General features: G+C 37.4%; 1 protein-coding gene across 2 annotated transcripts in view; it reads right to left on the bottom strand.

Annotated features, from left to right (window-relative positions):
- MOK (MOK protein kinase) overlaps positions 1-23296 on the bottom strand; it is a 281854-nt gene that overhangs the window by 24392 nt on the left and 234166 nt on the right. For both annotated transcript variants that reach the window (XM_053697435.1, XM_053697436.1), the window contains exons 8-10: positions 18522-18623; positions 18104-18277; positions 17541-17649 (exon numbers count right to left, since the gene is read on the bottom strand). In XM_053697435.1, coding sequence (XP_053553410.1) covers positions 17541-17649; positions 18104-18277; positions 18522-18623 — 385 coding nt within the window. The remainder of the gene's footprint in view (positions 1-17540; positions 17650-18103; positions 18278-18521; positions 18624-23296) is intronic.

The following is a 23296-nucleotide window of genomic DNA, read 5'->3' as shown; positions in this document are numbered from 1 at the left end:
GTTAGTCGGCATAACTTCCCCCTCGACAGAATCCTCTGGTGATAATGTTTTTAAATACAAAAAATGATCTTTATTGTTTAACATGAAATCAGTACATCTGGTACACATTCTAAAATGGGGTTCCACCATGGCTTTAAACATAATAAACACAGAGCCTCCTCTATGTTAGACATGTTAGAACTAATAAAGAGACTAGTAAGCTTGGAAAACACTTTAAATCAAGTTAACAAGCAAATATAACAAACGTTACTGTGCCTTTAAGAGAAACAAATTTTGTCAAAATTTGAAAAACAGTGAAAAAAGGCAGTAAATCAAACGAAATTTTTACAGTACATGTAATAAGTTAACAGAGCATTGCACCCACTTGCAAATGGATGATTAACCCCTTAATGCAAAAAACAGATAAAAAAAAAAAAAAAACGACATTTTTTTTAAACAGACACAACAAAACTGCCACAGCTGAGCTGTGGATTACCTTCCCTATAACTGTTTCTATGCAAAATTTAAGCCAGCCATGTGGAAAAATTAGGCCCCAATAAGTTTTATCACCAAACATATGTTAAAAAACGATTAAACATGCCAGCAAACGTTTTAAAGCACATTCTTATAAGAGTATTTATGTCTATTAATAAGCCTGATCCAGTCGCTATCACTGCATTTAAGGCTTTACTTACATTACTTCGGTATCAGCAGTATTTTCTTAGTCAATTCCATTCCTTAGAAAAATATATTACTGCACATACCTTAGCATATATCTCTATCAATCAGCCTGGTACCAGTCGCTTTCACTGCATTTAAAGGCTGTACTTACATTACTTCGGTATCAGCAGTATTTTCTTAGTCAATTCCATTCCTTAGAAAAATATTTTACTGCACATACCTTATTTGCAGGAAAACCTGCACGCCATTCCCCCTCTGAAGTACCTTACTCCTCAGAATGTGTGAGAACAGCAACTGGATCTTAGTTACGTCTGCTAAGATCATAGAAAAAACGCAGGCAGATTCTTCTTCCAAATACTGCCTGAGATAAACAGCACACTCCGGTGCCATTTAAAAATAACAAACTTTTGATTGAAGAAATAAACTAAGTATAAAAAACCACAGACTCTCACGACCTCCTATCTATGTTGAGACTTGCAAGAGAATGACTGGGAATGGCAGTTAGGGGAGGAGCTATATAGCAGCTTTGCTGTGGGTGGACTCTTGCAGCTTCCTGTTGGGAAGGAGAATATATCCCATAAGTAATGGATGATCCGTGGACTGGATACACTTAACAAGAGAAAACTTATCATATTGAAAATAAATAATGTATAGTAATCATGTGTTGCTTAGCGATACAATATACCAAAAAACCATTGATGTAGAAAAGTATATAAATGCATGCTGAAAAGAATGTGAATTAATTGAAATCTGCCATGTCAATATTTTCATTTAAAGGGAGTCAACACCAGAATTTTTGTTGTTTTAAAAGTAAGATAATCCCTTAATTACCAATTCCCCAGTTTTGCATAACCAACACAGTTATAATTATATACGTTTTACCAGTGTAATTACCTTGTATCTAAGCCTCAGCAGACTGCCCCCTTATTTCAGTTCTTTTGACAGACTTGCATTTTAGCCAATCAGAGCTGTGTCCATGGTAAATTCACGTACATGAGCTCAATGTTATCTATATGAATGGTCTAAGAAATTAGCATATGAACCTCCTAGGTTTAGCTTTCAACTAAGAATACCAAGAGAACAAAGCAAAATGAGTGATAAAAGTAAATTGAAAAGTTGTTTAAAATTGCATGCCTTATTTGAAACATGAAAGTGTTTTTTGGACTTGACTGTCCCTTTAAGCCAAAGGGATTCAAGGTTTTGAGCTTCCAAATCCAAAAAGTTTCCCTTTGTCTTAAATGAATCAACCTATTTCTGCCCCATCTCTGTGTGATCTGTTCAATAGGGAAAATTCTAAATATCCCCAATTCTCCACTATGACATCAGGCCCCATGTCTAGGAACACTATGATTGATAATGTTCTTTTTGAGATTTCTAATGTGTTCCCCCCATCTCTTTTTTTAGGGATCTTGAGGTCCTACCAATATATTGAATGCCACATTTACACTCAAGGAGGTACACTACATAATTAGGAAGGCAGCTATTTGGTCATCATTGCATACATTTACAAAATTTTACCATTTTGATGTTGTTTGCTTCTTCTGAAGCTGCTTTTGGTAGGAAAGTGTTTCAGGAAGTTGTTTCTGTCTGTTTTTTTCTTATGGTTTAAAGGATGTTTAATCCCTCATTTTTTTTCCATTTTCCGTGGCCTCTGCCACAGCTAGAGTATTAATTCCCAGGAGGAATGGATGTTCAAACTTCTGTACAAGCCTTGGTGAGAATTCGCCTTGTTATTAGGCCTATTTCTCCACCTTGGAATCTGGTTCTATCCATTTTGCTGTCTTGGAAGGTTCTTTTTCTTCTAGCCATCTCTTCAGCTAGACGAGTTTATGAACTCTCAGCCCTTTCTTCCGATCCCTCCCGTTTGGATAAAGCAGTTCCTAGAACTAAATAAATATTATTTTCTTCCGAATGTTGTATCTTCTGAGAACATTAACCAGTAAATCTTTGTTCCTTCTTTGTGCCCAAATCCCTCTAATTCTAAGGAACGTCTACTACTATGATGTTAGAGCCTTAAAATCTTATCTTCAGGCTACTAAAGATTTTAGACAGACTTATAGCTTTTTTGTCCACTTTTCAGGTAACAGGAAGGGTCGAAAGGCTACGGTGGCGACGTTGGCATCATGGCTGAAGCAGACTATAAGTACATCTTTCTTGGTTGTTGGAAAAGCGCCTCCAAAAATAATTACTGCACAGTCTACTAGATCTGTATCTACCTCTTGGGCCTTCAAGAATGAGGCCTCCTTGGAACAAATTGCAAGGCGGCACCTTGGTCTTCTCTTTATACCTTTTCTAAATTTTACCATTTTGATGTTTATGCTTCTTCAGAAGATGCTTTTGGCAGGAGAGGCCTTCAGGCCGCAGTGTCCATCAAATAGGAACTGCCCTCTCCTTGTCCCATCCGTCTTTAACATGGACTCTCAGCTTGGGTATTGTATGCCACATGTTATGGACATATATGGACTCTCCTCATCTTACAAAAGAAAATAGAATTTATACGTTTCTTCGTGTCTAGGCCACTCTTGGGCCTCTATATTGTGCTTAGTATATTGTCCAAGGGGATATAAGGAAAGAAAGACTCACATAGTATATACAGTTGTAGATCAACTGGGTTTTGAGCGCCAAGGAAGTGTGTATGAGAAATAAAGCAAACATTGTAGCTATATATTCTGATTGTTCTATAGCACAACTAGGAGATTGGACTTCAGTATTAATTTTCGGGTGAACTTCCGTTGAGGGACTGCCCTTCTTGGGGTCATTAGTTGTGGGATGTAGAGTAAATAATCCTGTCTCCATCGTGCCTTAATATTTTGATATGGCTATATGTTTTGGCGCTGTGGTGTTGCCCTCTATCTAATATGTACTAGGGAAAGTGAGTAAATAGGAGTATGGGAATATTTATTCTTCTAATATGATTAAACATTAAATCAGTTATTTTCTTCCCTGGCAGTTAGATAGCTATTACCTTATGCATTTGGTCTAATATTTCTTCTTCTCTGCGGCCTCGGCCGCTGGCCGCAGGACAGGGGTCAAATCAGCATATAACTTTTATTACATCACTGTCTTTTTAAGAATATCAAGCTTCAGGTAAATAAGGTACATTCACATTCATATTATATTTCCTTCTGCTTTTATAATACATACAGAGGTATATATGCTAGCAATTACACTATAGCCTTTCAAAAAAATCACAGGTTCCAACAATCCAGTGCTGTTTGACCCCGTTCAGCAGAAATGAGGGTTTCCTTTCTATATCCTCCAGTGACTCCAGGCATGTTCAGATTGGAAGGCCCTTTTTGTAAAGTGTTAAGTGCCTCATCATGCTCTTTACCCGGATCGATATGGTTAGGTATGGAGCGCTCCCCCCCCCCCCCCCCAGTGTCCATGCCACCTTGGGAGCCCCCCCCCCAAGCTCCCCCAGCAATATGGCCAGCCGGAAGGTCCCCTGCATCTGTAAAAACATAATTTATGTAAGAACTTACCTGATAAATTCATTTCTTTCATATTAGCAAGAGTCCATGAGCTAGTGACGTATGGGATATACATTCCTACCAGGAGGGGCAAAGTTTCCCAAACCTCAAAATGCCTATAAATACACCCCTCACCACACCCACAATTCAGTTTAACGAATAGCCAAGAAGTGGGGTGATAAAAAAGTGCGAAAGCATATAAAATAAGGAATTGGAATAATTGTGCTTTATACAAAATCATAACCACCACAAAAAAAGGGCGGGCCTCATGGACTCTTGCTAATATGAAAGAAATGAATTTATCAGGTAAGTTCTTACATAAATTATGTTTTCTTTCATGTAATTAGCAAGAGTCCATGAGCTAGTGACGTATGGGATAATGATTACCCAAGATGTGGATCTTCCACACAAGAGTCACTAGAGAGGGAGGGATAAAATAAAGACAGCCAATTCCTGCTGAAAATAATCCACACCCAAAATAAAGTTTAATGAAAAACATAAGCAGAAGATTCAAACTGAAACCGCTGCCTGAAGTACTTTTCTACCAAAAACTGCTTCAGAAGAAGAAAATACATCAAAATGGTAGAATTTAGTAAAAGTATGCAAAGAGGACCAAGTTGCTGCTTTGCAAATCTGATCAACCGAAGCTTCATTCCTAAACGCCCAGGAAGTAGAAACTGACCTAGTAGAATGAGCTGTAATCCTCTGAGGCGGAGTTTTACCCGACTCAACATAGGCAAGATGAATTAAAGATTTCAACCAAGATGCCAAAGAAATGGCAGAAGCTTTCTGGCCTTTTCTAGCACCGGAAAAGATAACAAATAGACTAGAAGTCTTTCGGAAAGACTTAGTAGCTTCAACATAATATTTCAAAGCTCTAACAACATCCAAAGAATGCAACAATTTCTCCTTAGAATTCTTAGGATTAGGACATAATGAAGGAACCACAATTTCTCTACTAATGTTGTTCACAACTTTAGGTAAAAATTCAAAAGAAGTTCGCAACACCGCCTTATCCTGATGAAAAATCAGAAAAGGAGACTCACAAGAAAGAGCAGATAATTCAGAAACTCTTCTGGCAGAAGAGATGGCCAAAAGGAACAAAACTTTCCAAGAAAGTAATTTATTGTCCAATGAATGCATAGGTTCAAACGGAGGAGCTTGAAGAGCTCCCAGAACCAAATTCAAACTCCAAGGAGGAGAAATTGACTTAATGACAGGTTTTATACGAACCAAAGCTTGTACAAAACAATGAATATCAGGAAGAATAGCAATCTTTCTGTGAAAAAGAACAGAAAGAGCAGAGATTTGACCTTTCAAGGAACTTGCGGACAAACCCTTATCTAAACCATCCTGAAGAAACTGTAAAATTCTCGGTATTCTAAAAGAATGCCAAGAAAAATGATGAGAAAGACACCAAGAAATATAAGTCTTCCAGACTCTATAATATATCTCTCTAGATACAGATTTACGAGCCTGTAACATAGTATTAATCACAGAGTCAGAGAAACCTCTTTGACCAAGAATCAAGCGTTCAATCTCCATACCTTTAAATTTAAGGATTTCAGATCCTGATGGAAAAAAGGACCTTGTGACAGAAGGTCTGGTCTTAACGGAAGAGTCCACGGTTGGCAAGAGGCCATCCGGACAAGATCCGCATACCAAAACCTGTGAGGCCATGCCGGAGCTACCAGCAGAACAAACGAGCATTCCTTCAGAATCTTGGAGATTACTCTTGGAAGAAGAACTAGAGGCGGAAAGATATAGGCAGGATGATACTTCCAAGGAAGTGATAATGCATCCACTGCCTCCGCCTGAGGATCCCGGGATCTGGACAGATACCTGGGAAGTCTCTTGTTTAGATGAGACGCCATCAGATCTATTTCTGGAAGTTCCCAGATTTGAACAATCTGAAGAAATACCTCTGGGTGAAGAGACCATTCGCCCGGATGCAACGTTTGGCGACTGAGATAATCCGCTTCCCAATTGTCTATACCTGGGATATGAACCGCAGAGATTAGACAGGAGCTGGATTCCGCCCAAACCAAAATTCGAGATACTTCTTTCATAGCCAGAGGACTGTGAGTCCCTCCTTGATGATTGATGTATGCCACAGTTGTGACATTGTCTGTCTGAAAACAAATGAATGATTCTCTCTTCAGAAGAGGCCAAGACTGAAGAGTTCCAAAATATTGATCGGTAATCTCACCTCCTGAGATTCCCAAACTCCTTGTGCCGTCAGAGATCCCCACACAGCTCCCCAACCTGTGAGACTTGCATCTGTTGAAATTACAGTCCAGGTCGGAAGCACAAAAGAAGCCCCCTGAATTAAACGATGGTGATCTGTCCACCACGTTAGAGAGTGTCGAACAATCGGTTTTAAAGATATTAATTGAGATATCTTTGTGTAATCCTTGCACCATTGATTCAGCATACAGAGCTGAAGAGGTCGCATGTGAAAACGAGCAAAGGGGATCGCATACGATGCAGCAGTCATAAGACCTAGAATTTCCATGCATAAGGCTACCGAAGGGAATGATTGTGACTGAAGGTTTCGACAAGCTGCAATCAATTTTAGACGTCTCTTGTCTGTTAAAGACAGAGTCATGGACACTGAATCTATCTGGAAACCCAGAAAGGTTACCCTTGTCTGAGGAATCAAAGAACTTTTTGGTAAATTGATCCTCCAACCATGATCTTGAAGAAACAACACAAGTCGATTCGTATGAGATTCTGCTAAATGTAAAGACTGAGCAAGTACCAAGGTATCGTCCAAATAAGGAAATACCACAATACCCTGTTCTCTGATTACAGACAGAAGGGCACCGAGAACCTTTGAAAAAATTCTTGGAGCTGTAGCTAGGCCAAACGGTAGAGCCACAAACTGGTAATGCTTGTCCAGAAAAGAGAATCTCAGGAACTGATAGTGATCTGGATGAATCGGAATATGCAGATATGCATCCTGTAAATCTATTGTGGACATATAATTCCCTTGCTGAACAAAAGGCAAGATAGTCCTTACAGTTACCATCTTGAACGTTGGTATCCTTACATAATGATTCAATATTTTTAGATCCAGAACTGGTCTGAAGGAATTCTCCTTCTTTGGTACAATGAAGAGATTTGAATAAAACCCCATCCCCTGTTCCGGAACTGGAACTGGCATAATTACTCCAGCCAACTCTAGATCTGAAACACAATTCAGAAATGCTTGAGCTTTCACTGGATTTACTGGGACACGGGAAAGAAAAAATCTCTTTGCAGGAGGTCTCATCTTGAAACCAATTCTGTACCCTTCTGAAACAATGTTCTGAATCCAAAGATTGTGAACAGAATTGATCCAAATTTCTTTGAAAAAACGTAACCTGCCCCCTACCAGCTGAGCTGGAATGAGGGCCGCACCTTCATGTGGACTTAGAAGCAGGCTTTGCCTTTCTAGCAGGCTTGGATTTATTCCAGACTGGAGATGGTTTCCAAACTGAAACTGCTCCTGAGGACGAAGGATCAGGCTTTTGTTCTTTGTTGAAACGAAAGGAACGAAAACGATTATTAGCCCTGTTTTTACCTTTAGATTTTGTATCCTGTGGTAAAAAAGTTCCTTTCCCACCAGTAACAGTTGAGATAATAGAATCCAACTGAGAACCAAATAATTTGTTACCCTGGAAAGAAATGGAAAGTAGAGTTGATTTAGAAGCCATATCAGCATTCCAAGTCTTAAGCCATAAAGCTCTTCTAGCTAAAATAGCTAGAGACATAAACCTGACATCAACTCTAATAATATCAAAAATGGCATCACAAATAAAATTATTAGCATGCTGAAGAAGAATAATAATATCATGAGAATCATGATTTGCTACTTGTTGCGCTAAAGTTTCCAACCAAAAAGTTGAAGCTGCAGCAACATCAGCTAATGATATAGCAGGCCTAAGAAGATTACCTGAACACAGATAAGCTTTTCTTAGAAAGGATTCAATTTTCCTATCTAAAGGATTTTTAAACGAAGTACCATCTGACGTAGGAATGGTAGTACGTTTAGCAAGGGTAGAAATAGCCCCATCAACTTAGGGATTTTGTCCCAAAATTCTAACCTGTCAGACGGTACAGGATATAATTGCTTAAAACGTTTAGAAGGAGTAAATGAATTACCCAATTTATCCCATTCTTTGGAAATTACTGCAGAAATAGCATTAGGAACAGGAAAAACTTCTGGAATAACCACAGGAGATTTAAATACCTTATCTAAACGTTTAGAATTAGTATCAAGAGGACCAGAATCCTCTATTTCTAAAGCAATTAATACTTCTTTAAGTAAAGAACGAATAAATTCCATTTTAAATAAATATGAGGATTTATCAGCATCAATCTCTGAAACAGAATCCTCTGAACCAGAAGAGTCATCAGAATCAGAATGATGATGTTCATTTAAAAATTCATCTGTAGGGAGAGAAGTTTTAAAAGATTTTTTACGTTTACTAGAAGGAGAAATAACAGACATAGCCTTCTTGATGGATTCAGAAACAAAATCTCTTATGTTATCAGGAACATTCTGCACCTTAGATGTTGAAGGAACTGCAACAGACAATGGTACATTACTAAAGGAAATATTATCTGCATTAACAAGTTTGTCATGACAATTAATACAAACAACAGCCGGAGGAATAGCTACCAAAAGTTTACAGCAGATACACTTAGCTTTGGTAGATCCAGCACTAGACAACGATTTTCCTGTAGTATCTTCTGACTCAGATGCAACGTGAGACATCTTGCAATATGTAAGAGAAAAAACAACATATAAAGCAAAATAGATCAAATTCCTTATATGACAGTTTCAGGAATGGGAAAAAATGCCAAAGAACAAGCTTCTAGCAACCAGAAGCAATGAAAAATAAGACTTAAATAATGTGGAGACAAAAGCGACGCCCATATTTTTTAGCGCCAAATCCACATTATTTGGCGCCTAAATGCTTTTGGCGCCAAAATGACGCCACATCCGGAACGCCGACATTTTTGGCGCAAAATAACGTCAAAAAATGACGCAACTTCCGGCGACACGTATGACGCCGGAAACGGAAAAGAATTTTTGCGCCAAAAAAGTCTGCGCCAAGAATGACGCAATAAAATGAAGCATTTTCAGCCCCCGCGAGCCTAACAGCCCACAGGGAAAAAAGAGTCAAATTTTTGAAGGTAAGAAAAAATGAATAATTCAAATGCATAATCCCAAATATGAAACTGACTGTCTGAAAAATAAGGAAAGTTGAACATTCTGAGTCAAGGCAAATAAATGTTTGAATACATATATTTAGAACTTTATAAACAAAGTGCCCAACCATAGCTTAGAGTGTCACAGAAAATAAGATTTACTTACCCCAGGACACTCATCTACATGTTTGTAGAAAGCCAAACCAGTACTGAAACGAGAATCAGCAGAGGTAATGGTATATATGAGAGTATATCGTCGATCTGAAAAGGGAGGTAAGAGATGAATCTCTACGACCGATAACAGAGAACCTATGAAATAGACCCCGTAGAAGGAGATCACTGCATTCAAATAGGCAATACTCTCCTCACATCCCTCTGACATTCACTGCACGCTGAGAGGAAAACCGGGCTCCAACTTGCTGCGGAGCGCATATCAACGTAGAATCTAGCACAAACTTACTTCACCACCTCCATCGGAGGCAAAGTTTGTAAAACTGAATTGTGGGTGTGGTGAGGGGTGTATTTATAGGCATTTTGAGGTTTGGGAAACTTTGCCCCTCCTGGTAGGAATGTATATCCCATACGTCACTAGCTCATGGACTCTTGCTAATTACATGAAAGAAACTCACATGTGGGTCCGTTTTTTCCTCTGTGCTGTGGCTTTGTGTAGTATGGGCGCCCTTCATACACAGCTGGTTTAAGAAAATATTTTTGGCCCATCTTTAAGCTACCCTGTATGTTGTAACTGCTGCTGCAATACGGAGGCTGTTTTCATCTGTTCTGTATCGTCTTGACATGCATCTGTTGCTGATTCACGTTGTGATGAGATGGAGTTGTTCGGTAGTTGTTTTAGGACAGCTATAGAGGAGGTTGCTGGTACTTTGATGTTTGTGATGCAGTAACTCAGCAAGTAGTCAAATGGCGCCTTTTCAATCATCCTGTGCATAAGCTTTTCGAAGTTTTCAAAGCTTCTGTTAAGACGGTCTTGTAAGGCTTTCTCCCATGGCAAGCCGAGAGGGGGAAACGCTGCCCGAAATAAGCCGCCGCTTTTGGCCTATTTTGTCCATTCCTGGGCTCAAATGTCACAAATACAGCCCAATTAGCAATAATATGTTCACAATCGAGATAGATGTTGTAATTATGTTCAGATTTAGTTCTTGAGCTGTTAAATGTAGTCATTAATCGGCGGATTATTGACTTATCTATCAGAGCTCTAGGAGAGTGCCACCATTCAGGATCGCTGCATAGACACGCCCCCATCCTATTTTTGTTCAATTGTGGCGATTGTTCTTATTTGTACCTTTTAACCCTGCTTTCTATCTTTCCTACCCTTTTTTTTTTACCTCTCTCCTCTGCTTGGCTTTAGGAAATGGAGGTGGGAGGGATTTAAAGCTCTTGTGAGGCTCAATGTCTAAGTATATAACATAGTATGCTTCTCTTTTATTAATACTTTCCCCTACCCCCTAATATTGAACATTATTCCTATTTTGCACTATAAGTGTCATTAGGCCCATGAGTGGCCTTCAGTGTTCTTAGAGGACCTTATACTATAATTTAAAAAAAAAAAAAAAAAGATGTTTCATTTATATATGTACTATCATAATTGTCGAATTTGGCTTTCCCATTTATGTTTGATATGTTTACGTTGATATTTAACTAGATTTGCCTACCTAGCAGGTTGACTTTCTGTTACTATGATAGCAAAGGTCTGCAATTACTCACTGTTAGTATGGTGAGATGTTGTATCTACAAGGTACTTGTATATAAATGTCTAACAGCATGCCTAGCTGCATTTCTATCAGATGAAATATTACGTTGCTAATTACCTATTAGATGTGTGACTAACTCCTACTTTACTATACATTTTTTTGGTGGACATTTTTGTTTGCATAACTGCTGTTCGTATGTATTGATGTACATTTCTGTATGCTATCAGCTATACAAACCTCAATAAAAAAATTAATTAAAAAAAAACAATTTATGTAAGAATTTACCTGATAAATTCATTTCTTTCATATTGGCAAGAGTCCATGAGCTAGTGACGTATGGGATATACAATCCTACCAGGAGGGGCAAAGTTTCCCAAACTTTAAAATGCCTATAAATACACCCATTACCACACCCACAATTCAGTTTAACGAATAGCCAAGTAGTGGGGTGATAAAGAAAGGAGTAAAAAGCATCAACAAAGGAATTTGGAAATAATTGTGTTTTATACAAAAAATCATAACCACCATTAAAATGGTGTGCCTCATGGACTCTAGCCAATATGAAAGAAATGAATTTATCAGGTAAATTCTTACATAAATTATGTTTTCTTTCATGTAATTGGCAAGAGTCCATGAGCTAGTGACGTATGGGATATCAATACCCAAGATGTGGAACTCCATGCAAGAGTCACTAGAGAGGGAGGGATAAAATAAAAAACAGCCATTTTCCGCTGAAAAAATAATCCACAACCCAAATTATAAATGTATTCTTTAATGACAAGAGAAACTTAAAATATCAGCAGAAGAATCAAACTGAAACAGCTGCCTGAAGAACTTTTCTACCAAAAACTGCTTCTGAAGAAGCGAATACATCAAAACGGTAGAATTTAGTAAATGTATGCAAAGAGGACCAAGTTGCCGCTTTGCAAATCTGATCAACTGAAGCTTCATTCTTAAAAGCCCACAAAGTGGAGACTGATCTAGTAGAATGAGCTGTAATTCTCTGAGGCAGGGTCTGACCCGACTCCAAATAAGCTTGATGAATCAAAAGCTCTAACCAAGAAGCCAATGAAATAGCAGAAGCCTTCTGACCTTTCCTAGGACCGGAAAATATAACAAATAGACTAGAAGTCTTCCTGAAATCTCTAGTAGTTTTAACATAATATTTCAAAGCTCTCACCACATCCAAAGAATGTAAGGATCTTTCCAAATAATTCTTAGGATTAGGACACAAGGAAGGGACAACAATATCTCTACTAATGTTGTTAGAATTCACAACCTTAGGTAGAAATTTAAATGAAGTCCGCAACACCGCCTTATCCTGATGAAAAATCAGAAAAGGAGATTCACAAGAAAGAGCAGATAGCTCAGAAACTCTTCTAGCAGAAGAGATAGCCAAAAGGAACAAAACTTTCCAAGAAAGAAGTTTAATGTCCAAAGAATGCATAGGCTCAAATGGAGGAGCCTGTAACGCCTTCAAAACCAAATTAAGACTCCAAGGAGGAGAAATTGATTTAATGACGGGCTTAATACGAACTAAAGCCTGTACAAAACAGTGAATATCAGGAAGTTTAGCAATCTTTCTGTGAAATAAAACAGAAAGAGCAGAGATTTGTCCCTTCAAGGAACTTGCAGACAAACCCTTATCCAAACCATCCTGAAGAAACTGTAAAATTCTAGGGATTCTAAAAGAATGCTAAGAGAATTTATGAGAGGAACACCATGAAATGTAGGTCTTCCAAACTCGATAATTAATCTTTCTAGAGACAGATTTACGAGCTTGTAACATAGTATTAATCACTGAGTCAGAGAAACCTCTATGACTTACTTAGCACTAAGCGTTCAATTTCCATACCTTCAAATTTAATGATTTGAGATCCTGATGGAAAAAACGGACCTTGAGACAGTAACGGAAGTGGCCAAGTTTGGCAACTGGACATCCAAACAAGATCCGCATACCAAAACCTGTGTGGCCATGCTGGAGCCACCAGCAACACAAACGATTGTTCCATGATGATTTTGGAGATCACTCTTGGAAGAAGAACTAGAGGCGGGAAAATGTGTGCAGGATGATAACACCAAGGAAGTGTCAGCGCATCCACTGCTTCCACCTGAACATCCCTGGACCTGGACAGGTATCTGTGAAGTTTATTGTTTAGATGAGAGGCCATCAGATCTATCTCTGGAAGACCCCACATCTGAACAATCTGAGAAAACACATCTGGATGGAGGGACCACTCCTCTGGATGTAAAGTCTGACGGCTGAGATAATCCACCTCCCAATTGTCTACACCTGGAATATGCACCACAGAGATTAGACAGGAGCTGGATTCCGCCCCAAGCAAGTATCTGAGATACTTCTTTCATAGCTTGAGTCCCACCCTGATGATTGACATATGCCACAGTTGTGATATTGTCTGTCTGAAAGCAAATGAATGGTTCTCTCTTTAATAGAAGCCAAAACTGAAGAGCTCTGAGAATTGCACAGAGTTCTAAAATATTGATTGATAATCTCGCCTCTTGAGATTTCCAAACCCCTTGCGCTGTCAGAGATCCCCAAACAGCTCCCCAACCTGAAAGACTTGCATCTGTAGTGATCACAGTCCAGGTTGGCCGAACAAAAGAAGCCCCTTGAACTAAACGCTGGTGATGTAACCACCACGTCAGAGAGTGTCGAACATTGGGATTTAAGGATATTAATTGTGATATCTTTGAATAATCCCTGCACCATTGATTCAGCATACAAAGCTGGAGAGGTGTCATGTGAAAACGAGCAAAAGGAATCGCGTCCGATGCTGCAGTCATGAGGCCTAAAACTTCCATGCACATAGCCACTGAAGAGAATGACTGAGACTGAAGGCGCCGACAGGCTGCAACCAATTTCAAAAGTCTCTTGTCTGTTAGAGACAGAGTCATGGACACTGAATCTATCTGGAAACCTAAAAAGGTGACCCTTGTCTGAGGAATCAAGAAACTTTTTGGTAAATTGATCCTCCAACCATGTTTTTGAAGAAACACTAGTTGATTTGTGTGAGATTCTGCAGAACGTAAAGACTGAGCTAGTACCAAGATATCGTCCAAATAAGGAAACACTGCAATACCCTGCTCTCTTATTACAGGGAGTAGGGCACCTAGAACCTTTGAAAAGATTCTTGGAGCTGTTGCTAGGCCAAATGGAAGAGCAACAAATTGGTAATGCTTGTCTAGAAAAGAGAATCTCAGGAACTGATAATGTTCTGGATGAATCGGAATATGAAGGTATGCATCCTGCAAGTCTATTGTAGACATATAATGTCCTTGCTGAACAAAAGGCAGAATAGTCCTTATAGTCACCATCTTGAAAGTATGAACTCTTACATAACAATTCAAAATTTTCAGATCCGAACTGGTCTGAATTAATTTTCCTTCTTTGGGACAATGAATAGATTTGAATAAAACCCCAGACCTTGTTCCTGAAAAGGAATTGGCATGATTACCCCTGAAGACTCCAGGTCTGAAACACATTTCAGGAAAGCCTGAGCTTTTACTGGATTTGCTGGGTATACGTGAGAGAAAAAATCTTCTCACAGGAGGTCTTACTCTGAATCCTATTCGATACCCTTGAGAGACAATGCTCTGAATCCATTGATTTTGGACAGAATTTATCCAAATATCCTTGAAAAACCTTAATCTGCCCCCTACCAGCTGAGCTGGAATGAGGGCCGCACCTTCATGCGGACTTAGCGGCGGACTTTGGTTTTTTAAAAGGCTTGGATTTATTCCAATTTGAGGAAGGCTTCCAATTGGAAACAGATTCCTTGGGGGAAGGATAAGATTTTTGTTCCTTATTTTGACGAAAGGAACGAAAACGATTAGAAGCCTTAGATTTAATCTTAGGTTTTTTTATCCTGAGGCAGAAAAACTCCCTTTCCCCCAGTAACAGTTGAAATAATAGAATCTAACTTAGAACCAAATAAATTTTTACCTTGGAAAGAAAGAGATAATAATCTAGACTTAGATGTCATATCAGCATTCCAAGATTTAAGCCACAAAGCTCTGCTAGCTAAAATAGCTAAAGACATGGATCTAACATCAATTTTGATAATATCAAAAATGGCATCACAAATAAAATGATTAGCATGCTGCAGTAAACGAACAATGCTAGATATGTCAGAATCCAATTCTTGTTGCGCTAAATTCTCCAACCAAAAAGTTAATGCAGCTGCAACATCAGCCAAAGAAATTGCAGGCCTGAGAAGATGACCTGAATATAAATAGGCTTTCCTTAGATAAGATTCAAGTTTCCTATCTAAAGGATCTTTAAAAGAAGTACTATCTTCCATAGGAATAGTGGTACGTTTAGCAAGAGTAGAAATAGCCCCATCAACCTTCGGGATCTTTTACCAAAACTCTATAGAAATTGCTGGTAAAGGATACAATTTTTTAAACCTTGAAGAAGGAATAAAAGGAGTACCTGGCTTATTCCATTCCTTAGAAATCATATCAGAAATTACATCAGGAATAGGAAAAACCTCTGGAGTAACCACAGGAGGTTTAAAAACAGCATTTAAACGTTTACTAGTCTCAACGTCAAGAGGACTGGTTACCTCAATATCCAAAGTAATTAACACTTCTTTTAACAAAGAACGAATATACTCTATTTTAAACAAATAAGTAGATTTGTTAGTGTCAATATCTGAGGAAGGATCTTCTGAATCAGATAGATCCTCATCAGAGGAGGATAAATCATTATGTTGTCGGTCATTTGAAATTTCATCAACTTTATGAGAAGTTTTAAAAGACCTTTTACCTTTATTAGAAGGCGGAAATGCAGACAAAGCCTTCTGAATAGAATCAGTAACAAATTATTTAAAATTCATAGGTATATCATTTACATTAGAAGTTGAAGGAACTGCAACTGGCAATGTACTATTACTGATGGATACATTCTCTGCATGTAAAAGTTTATCATGACAACTATTACAAATGACATTCGGAGATATAATTTCCACAATCTTACAACAAATGCACTTAGCTTTGGTAGAACCGATGTCAGGCAGCAAAGTTTCAACAGATACTTCTGAGGCAGGATCAGATTGAGACATCTTGCAAAATGTAAAAGAACAACATATAAAGCAAAATGATCAATTTCCTTATATGACAGTTTCAGGAATGGGAAAAAATGCAAATAGCATAGCCCTCTGACATAGAAAAAGGCAAGAGGCAAACAGCAATGGTGTATTAAATTAATGAAAAATTTGGTGGCAAGTATGACGCACAACGTAACTGAAATTATTTTTTTTGCCGCCAACAACATCCGGAAATGACACACTTGCATCACTAACGACGCAACCCTGTGTAAGGACTCGGCGTCAACTATGACGCCGGAAATGAAGAACAAAAAATTCTCGCTCCAAGAATGACGCAATAAAGTCTAGCATTTGGCTAAACCCCAGGTAAGAAAAAATATTTCTTAATATGTTTATTTTCCCCAAATGAGAAAATGACAGTCTGCACAAAGATATACATGAACCTGACTCATGGCAAATATAAGTACAATACATATATTTAGAACTTTATATAAATGCATAAAGTGCCAAACCATAGCGGGGGTGTCTTAAGTAATAAAAAACATACTTACCGAAAGAAAGACACCCATCCACATATAGCAGATAGCCAAACCAGTACTGAAACAGTTATCAGTAGAGGTAATGGAATATGAGAGTATATCGTCAATCTGAAAAGGGTGGTAGGAGATGAATCTCTACGACCGATAACAGAGAACCTATGAAATAGACCCCCGTTAGGAAAATCATTGCATTCAATAGGTGATACTTTCTTCACATCCCTCTGACATTCGCTGTACTCTGAGAGGAATCGGGCTTCAAAATGCTGAGAAGCGCATGTCAACATAGAAATCTTAGCACTAACTTACTTCACCACCTCCATAGGAGGCAAAGTTTATAAAATGGAATTGTGGGTGTGGTGAGGGGTGTATTTATAGGCATTTTGAGGTTTGGGAAACTTTGCCCCTCCTGGTAGGATTGTATATCCCATACGTCACTAGCTCATAGACTCTTGCCAATTACATGAAAGAAAAAAGAAAAAAAGCTCTTGTGAGGGTTCTTGACTGCCACCTGGTGACGGGAATTATATCCCACATGTTATGGACACCTATGGACTGTCATCATCCCAAAATAAAGAATTATATAGGTAAGTATAAATTCTGTTTGTTTTTTCTAGCTCTATCACAATTCTTAGATATAAGTGCAATAAAGTCACACAATATTTATTTAATGGAGTACAAGGATATAAGTAACAAGAACATGTATTCATGCAGAAATGAAAATGTATAACATTCTGTTTAAGCCTAGCTCAATATTTCCTAAATAATAGACCCTTAATCAGCTTTTAATGTCTATTTAGTTATATTTACATTTATGACAGTTAACCCCATGTGTATTCATATATTCAGGAGTTTCATTTTTTTTTTTTTTTTTAAAAAGTGTTTTGGAAAATTTACCTGCCTTTGGCCCTGTCCTGCAATCCGCAGCAAATAGTTCATTGATTCTGCCATATACGTTTTGTCGATTATTCCTATTTTACGATGCAGAGATTTGTTTTCTAATGTTCTAAATAAATGGGGGGGGGGGGGGAAAGTGAATAAATATTGTATTATTACCATAACTATATGACATTCATGTTTGTATTTTATGATTATCCTCTGACAATCTTGTCCTTGTCTTTGTGTAAACAGAAAAAAAGAGGATACACAGCAGATACCAAAGCAAAGGATTAATGCTAAATAATGCGTAATAGACAAATCTGTATATATACAACTGAGCAATCTTGAATATTGAGCAGTCAGACACACACTTTAAAATAATAAACCAGGAATAAATTATGTATATATATATATATTAAATTTATGTAAGAATCCAACAATATTGGGAACTATAATTCTTCAGGCCAGATGGTACACATTCTATTCCTCATGCCTCATTTAAATACAATATGTCATCAGTATTTGGTAATCTGGAATTTACTTGAATGTACAACTTCTTTTATGAGAACCAAACACTGTACCTGGGTTCTGTGAAGTACACATGCTGGAGAGCTTGGTAGGCACTTAGTCTGTCATCAGGATCGTATGCTAACATTGCACACATCAAGGATACACCTTCAGGTGAGATGCTGGGTATCAATCTGGATATCCCTTTTCCTTTCTTGGATGGAAAATCAAAACTCATTGCCCTTGACCTGTATCAAACAGATGTGATTAAACACTATTTTTCTCATAGCCAATTTCAAGATGGAAAGTTAGATTCCATAAACCTCTTATGCCGACAGTCAAACTGTCTTGAAATGAATCAGATATCACCAGTGACTAGTAAAATATTTAATAGATTAAAAGTATAATGTTAGTCTACATGAATAAATGTAGGTTCCTGACACGTTACTTTTGTGGAAATAGTTTAGGAGGATGGGGGGGACGGGGACTTACTGTTTAAATTTTTTCAGTATGGCTGAAGCTGGTGTTCCTAGGACATCATGAATTTTTGCAATCTGATCTAGTTCATTGGACCCAGGGAAGAGTGGATGAAGACTGGAAAACCAAACAAAACACACTGGGCTAATTAGATATCACATGCAACAGCTGATAATGCTTACACAATCCATATATTACAAATGTATCTAGTACAAAGCTTTTTATTTATTCAAACTAATATTAAGTAAATGTGTGGAATAAAAAAGGCTGAATGTATACATAATACACATAGATACCTTAATTTCAACATCATTTTTTCACTGCAGAAGATGTTTAACATACAGCAGTGGTGCTCTGAAACCAGGACTGTTGGTAGATAAGATTACTGAACAAAGAACAAAGGTAAGTTTTTAATCAAAACGGCTGCTTTGATGAATGAAAGTGCCCCTGTTTTTAATATTATTTTTTAAAAACCGGGCTTTCATTCATCAAAGTTTACCTTCACTTTAACTAAACTTTATCTGAATATGACAATTTTTTAAATTAGTAAAAAAAAAAATAGTAAACTCTCTAAAAGGGATTTATGAAAAGGTTTTCCTTACATGGATGTGATTAATAGCTTAATCCTTCATATATAATCTTTTTACATTCTTTAGTTCAGCTGTTCAAAATCTGCGCCTATAATTGTGGGGGAATAATACAACTTGCAAGAGATTAATTTATGTGTGTTCACTTGTTTAAGTGCCTAAAGGTCTAACACAGGTCACCATGAACCAGTTTAATAGGAAAACTAAAGCAGACAGGAGCAGAACATGTTTTGTATTGCTGTGGTGAAATAGTGAAAATATCCTTTTCACAAGATTTACTATCATTGGAGATGAGACAAAATAGTTGTTGACAAATCATTTTTAAATTCTATTTGGTAACTTTCTGTAATCACTTCCAACCCAAACATTTAAAATTGAGGCTGCTAATACAACTAGGAATAGCAAAAGATTCTCTTCGACTGAAGAGTTTTAGGCGAGAGAGAGCTCACACTTTTAATTTGACTGAAGGATGCAAATGATTTCTTATGCATTTGTGATCACTGTTGCTCATCAGATTCTGTATGACTCACCACGTTGCCAAAAATGTTTCATAAGGTATCTGGACATTCTAATTGTGGCTTCTTTCAAGAAACTCTCGTGCAAGCATCAAAACTTTAAGGTGTTTCCTGGTCCATCATATTTGGGTGTTCATTCTTCCAGGGAAGTTGATCATTACAGATTGTTTTTGTTTTTTTTTTATAATTTATTTTTTTGTAATCTGATCCAGAGTAATATACATGATAGCTTTTAATTGTGAACAAGTTTGCTAGTTGCTTTTCTCTTGTTGAAGTGTATTCTCAGGCACCATATAAAAATAAAAAACTTTTCTATGGCTCATGAGTTTCCTCCATTCCTCTATTACTCGGGGTTCTAGAACATTTACTTAGACAAGAGATAAATGTTGGCAAATATGCCCTTGACAAACCATTTAGACCTCTTGATTAAAGGTCTGCTGTTTTTATTCAAATAAACAGGTGCTTCATCTGACAGTGTGACGACAGAGCAGCACTGTATGAAGAAGTGCAGAGTTTGTGGTTGAGGATAAACTTAAGCAAGTTTCTAAATATTCAGCCTACAGTTGTATTTTGAATCTCGTCACATTTGTTTCTATTCTGCAGCTGTGTGTCATTTAATCAAAACTCTATATGTCTTTTTCCAATTCTCAGTGTCATGTTTCTGCAATTACATGTGTTCAGCCTTATTAGTTATTGCTTATATAGGAAGACATTTTTACTGCAACATCAGCAGGTTTTTATGCAGCGTAGTCTTTGCCACCTGTATGGTTTTACCTGGGTCACTCCATTTTTTATTTTTCTGAAAATTGGGTAGTGCTTTCAAAATCACCCTTTTTTATTAAAAATGTTCAGTAATTAGCATAACAAGATAATTTATGCTTACCTAAATTAATTTCTTTAATTGTAATGAGAGTCAACGATCCATTATTCCTGGAAATTACTCTTCCCTACCACTAGGAGGAGGCAAAGATTCCCAAACCCCAAGAGCTCTATAAAACCCCTTCCACCTCACACCTCAGTCTAATGTTTAGCCATCAGGCAAAAATAAATCAAGCTCAGACAACTGCCTGAAGGACCTTCCTACCAAAGGCTGCTTAAGAAGAAGCAAAAACATCAAAATGGTAAAATTTAGTAAAAGTATGCAAAGAAGACCAAGTAGCTGCCTTGCAAATTTGGTCAACTGAAGATTCATTCTTAAACGTCCAAGAAGTGGCAGATACGCTGTAGAACGAGCAGTAATCTGTTTTGGTTAAGGCTGACCTGCCTTCTAGTAAGCCTTATGAATCAAAAGTTTAAACCAAGAGTACACAGAAACGCCAAAAACTTTCTGTCCTTTCCTAGAACCATAAAAGCAAGGGATAAAATAAAAACAGCTATTTTCGCTGAGAAATTAAATCCAAAAAATAATTGTTTTCTTAAAATTTCAAAACAAACTCAGGCACTAGAATCAAACTGAGACAGCTGTCTGAAGAACCTTTCTACCAAAGGCTGATTCCGACTGAGCAAACACATCAGAATGGTAAAATTTAGTAAATGTATGCAAAGAAGACCAAGTTGCTGCTTTGAAAATTTGATCAACTGAAGCTTCATTCTTGAAAGCCCAAGATGTGGCCTACCACATCCAAAGAATGTAAAGACCTTTCAAGAGAATTCTTAGGATTAGAACACAAGGAAGGAACAATAATTTCCCTATTAATGTTGTTTGAATTCACAACCTTAGGCAAAAATTTTAATGAAGTCCGCAAAACAGCTTTATCTTGATGGAAAATCAGATAAGGAGACTCACAAGAGAGAGCAGACAATTCAGAAACTCTTCTAGCTGAAGAGATAGCCAAAAGGAACAACACTTTCCAAGAAAGTAATTTAATATCCAAAGAATGCATAGGCTCAAAAGGAGGAGCCTGCAAAATCTTTAACATCAAACTGAGACTCCAAGGAGGAGAAATAGATTTAATAACAGGCTTGATACGAATCAAAGCCTGAACAAAACAGTGTATATCAGGAAGCTTAGCAATCTTTCTACGAAATAAGACAGAGCAGAGATTTGTCCCTTCAAAGTATTTGCAGACAAACCTTTATCCAAACCATCCTGAAGAAACTGTAAAATCCTAGGAATTCTTTTTAAATTTATTTTATTGGCTTTTCAAGAATCACAGACTTAGAAATCCACAAAAGGATAACTATGCAACAAATTCAAAAGTACAACAAAAACCAAGAAACATATACATAAACCACTCTATACAGTCCAATCATTAACTAGTTGTTATACCAATACATTCACTGACAGTGTACTAGAAACACATTTCGAAAACACTATATATGTCTACTTTACAGTTTGTTCACACTTCAAGTAAACCAATATATACTGTATCTAGACAGATTCCTTAAAAGAAAAAAAAAAACAAAGAAAAAAAAGGGGACCTTCTTAAATGGTATCCACGGGACCAATTCCCTGAATCCCACAAATCTTAAGGACTTGTACTAAAACCAGTGGTCCACGTGTCTCGGTTTAGGTTAGCTCATTAACTTTATAACTAGCTCTCCAAATAGAGTGAGAAGAAGAGGGAAGAAAAAAAAAAGGGGGGGCGGGAGGGACATGGAAGGGGGGGTGGAAGGAGGAGAGACAAGGACGAAAGGGAAAACCTCTCCCTCACTACCTAACATCTTCCAGTAACCATAGTCTTGGTAGCTGTCATATTTCTACCTGTTGTATAAACCACTCAGAATTCTTGAAACAGGAAACAATTTGCAACTGTACTGTTATTGGGAAGGACAATCATTGGTTTCCATTTAGTAAAGAAATGCTGTATTTGTTACTAAAAAGTTTTATGTTGTACTGTTCCAGTATTATCTGATGCTGGGCTTTTTCCAGAAATTCTAAAAACGTGAGGTTTGCTCTTCCTTTCCAATTCGTAAATATCACATTTCTTCCTACTAATATCATTGCATTCAGAAATTTATAATTGGATTTCACCGTAGCATATCTAAAGAAGAAGAGGATCTCAATTTGTGTAATTTTGATCTGAGTTCTCAAAACCTTATTACACCAAAAATTAACTTTATTCCAAAACTGTGCTACTTTAGGGCATGTCCATATACAGTGTATTAAGTCTGCCATTTCCTGACTACATTTAGGACACTTTCCTACTGCATCAGCCCATTTAACTATTTTGGCTGGCAACAGATATGTCATATTCAGTAATTTGGTATGCGATTCTCGTCAACTAACTGAGACCGTGGCCTTAGTTGCTAAGCTCACACTCTTGATAATTAATTCCCTGTCCACTTGTGGCAACACTTTCTTCCATTTCCTCACTAGTATATTGATATGAATTTATTGATATTGATATGAATTTCCCCATGGAAATTTATTAACATTTTGTATATCTGTGAAATATTATTAATCCCTTCACGATATAATTTAATTATTTTACCTAAATTCCCCATATCTAATTCAGTTCCTGTTTCTGCCCTTAGAATCCCTATCCAGGGTTGTACTTGTAGGTAACCATAAAAAGATGTTTTTGCTAGATTATATTTATCTTTTCACTCGCCAAACGCTATTACCAATAGCTTCTTCTTCTGACAAATCTGACCCAAAGAATAAAGGCCTTCTTGAGCCCAAAGCGAAAAGACCGACATTGTCAGACCTGGAGAAAAACTTGGATTGCCCAGTATGGGGAGAAAC

The sequence above is a fragment of the Bombina bombina genome, chromosome 1 (genome assembly GCF_027579735.1).
Source record: "Bombina bombina isolate aBomBom1 chromosome 1, aBomBom1.pri, whole genome shotgun sequence".
NCBI classification, from domain to species: Eukaryota; Metazoa; Chordata; class Amphibia; order Anura; family Bombinatoridae; genus Bombina; species Bombina bombina.
Note: the sequence above shows the minus strand (reverse complement) of the source record. Positions and strands in the feature narration are given on the sequence as shown.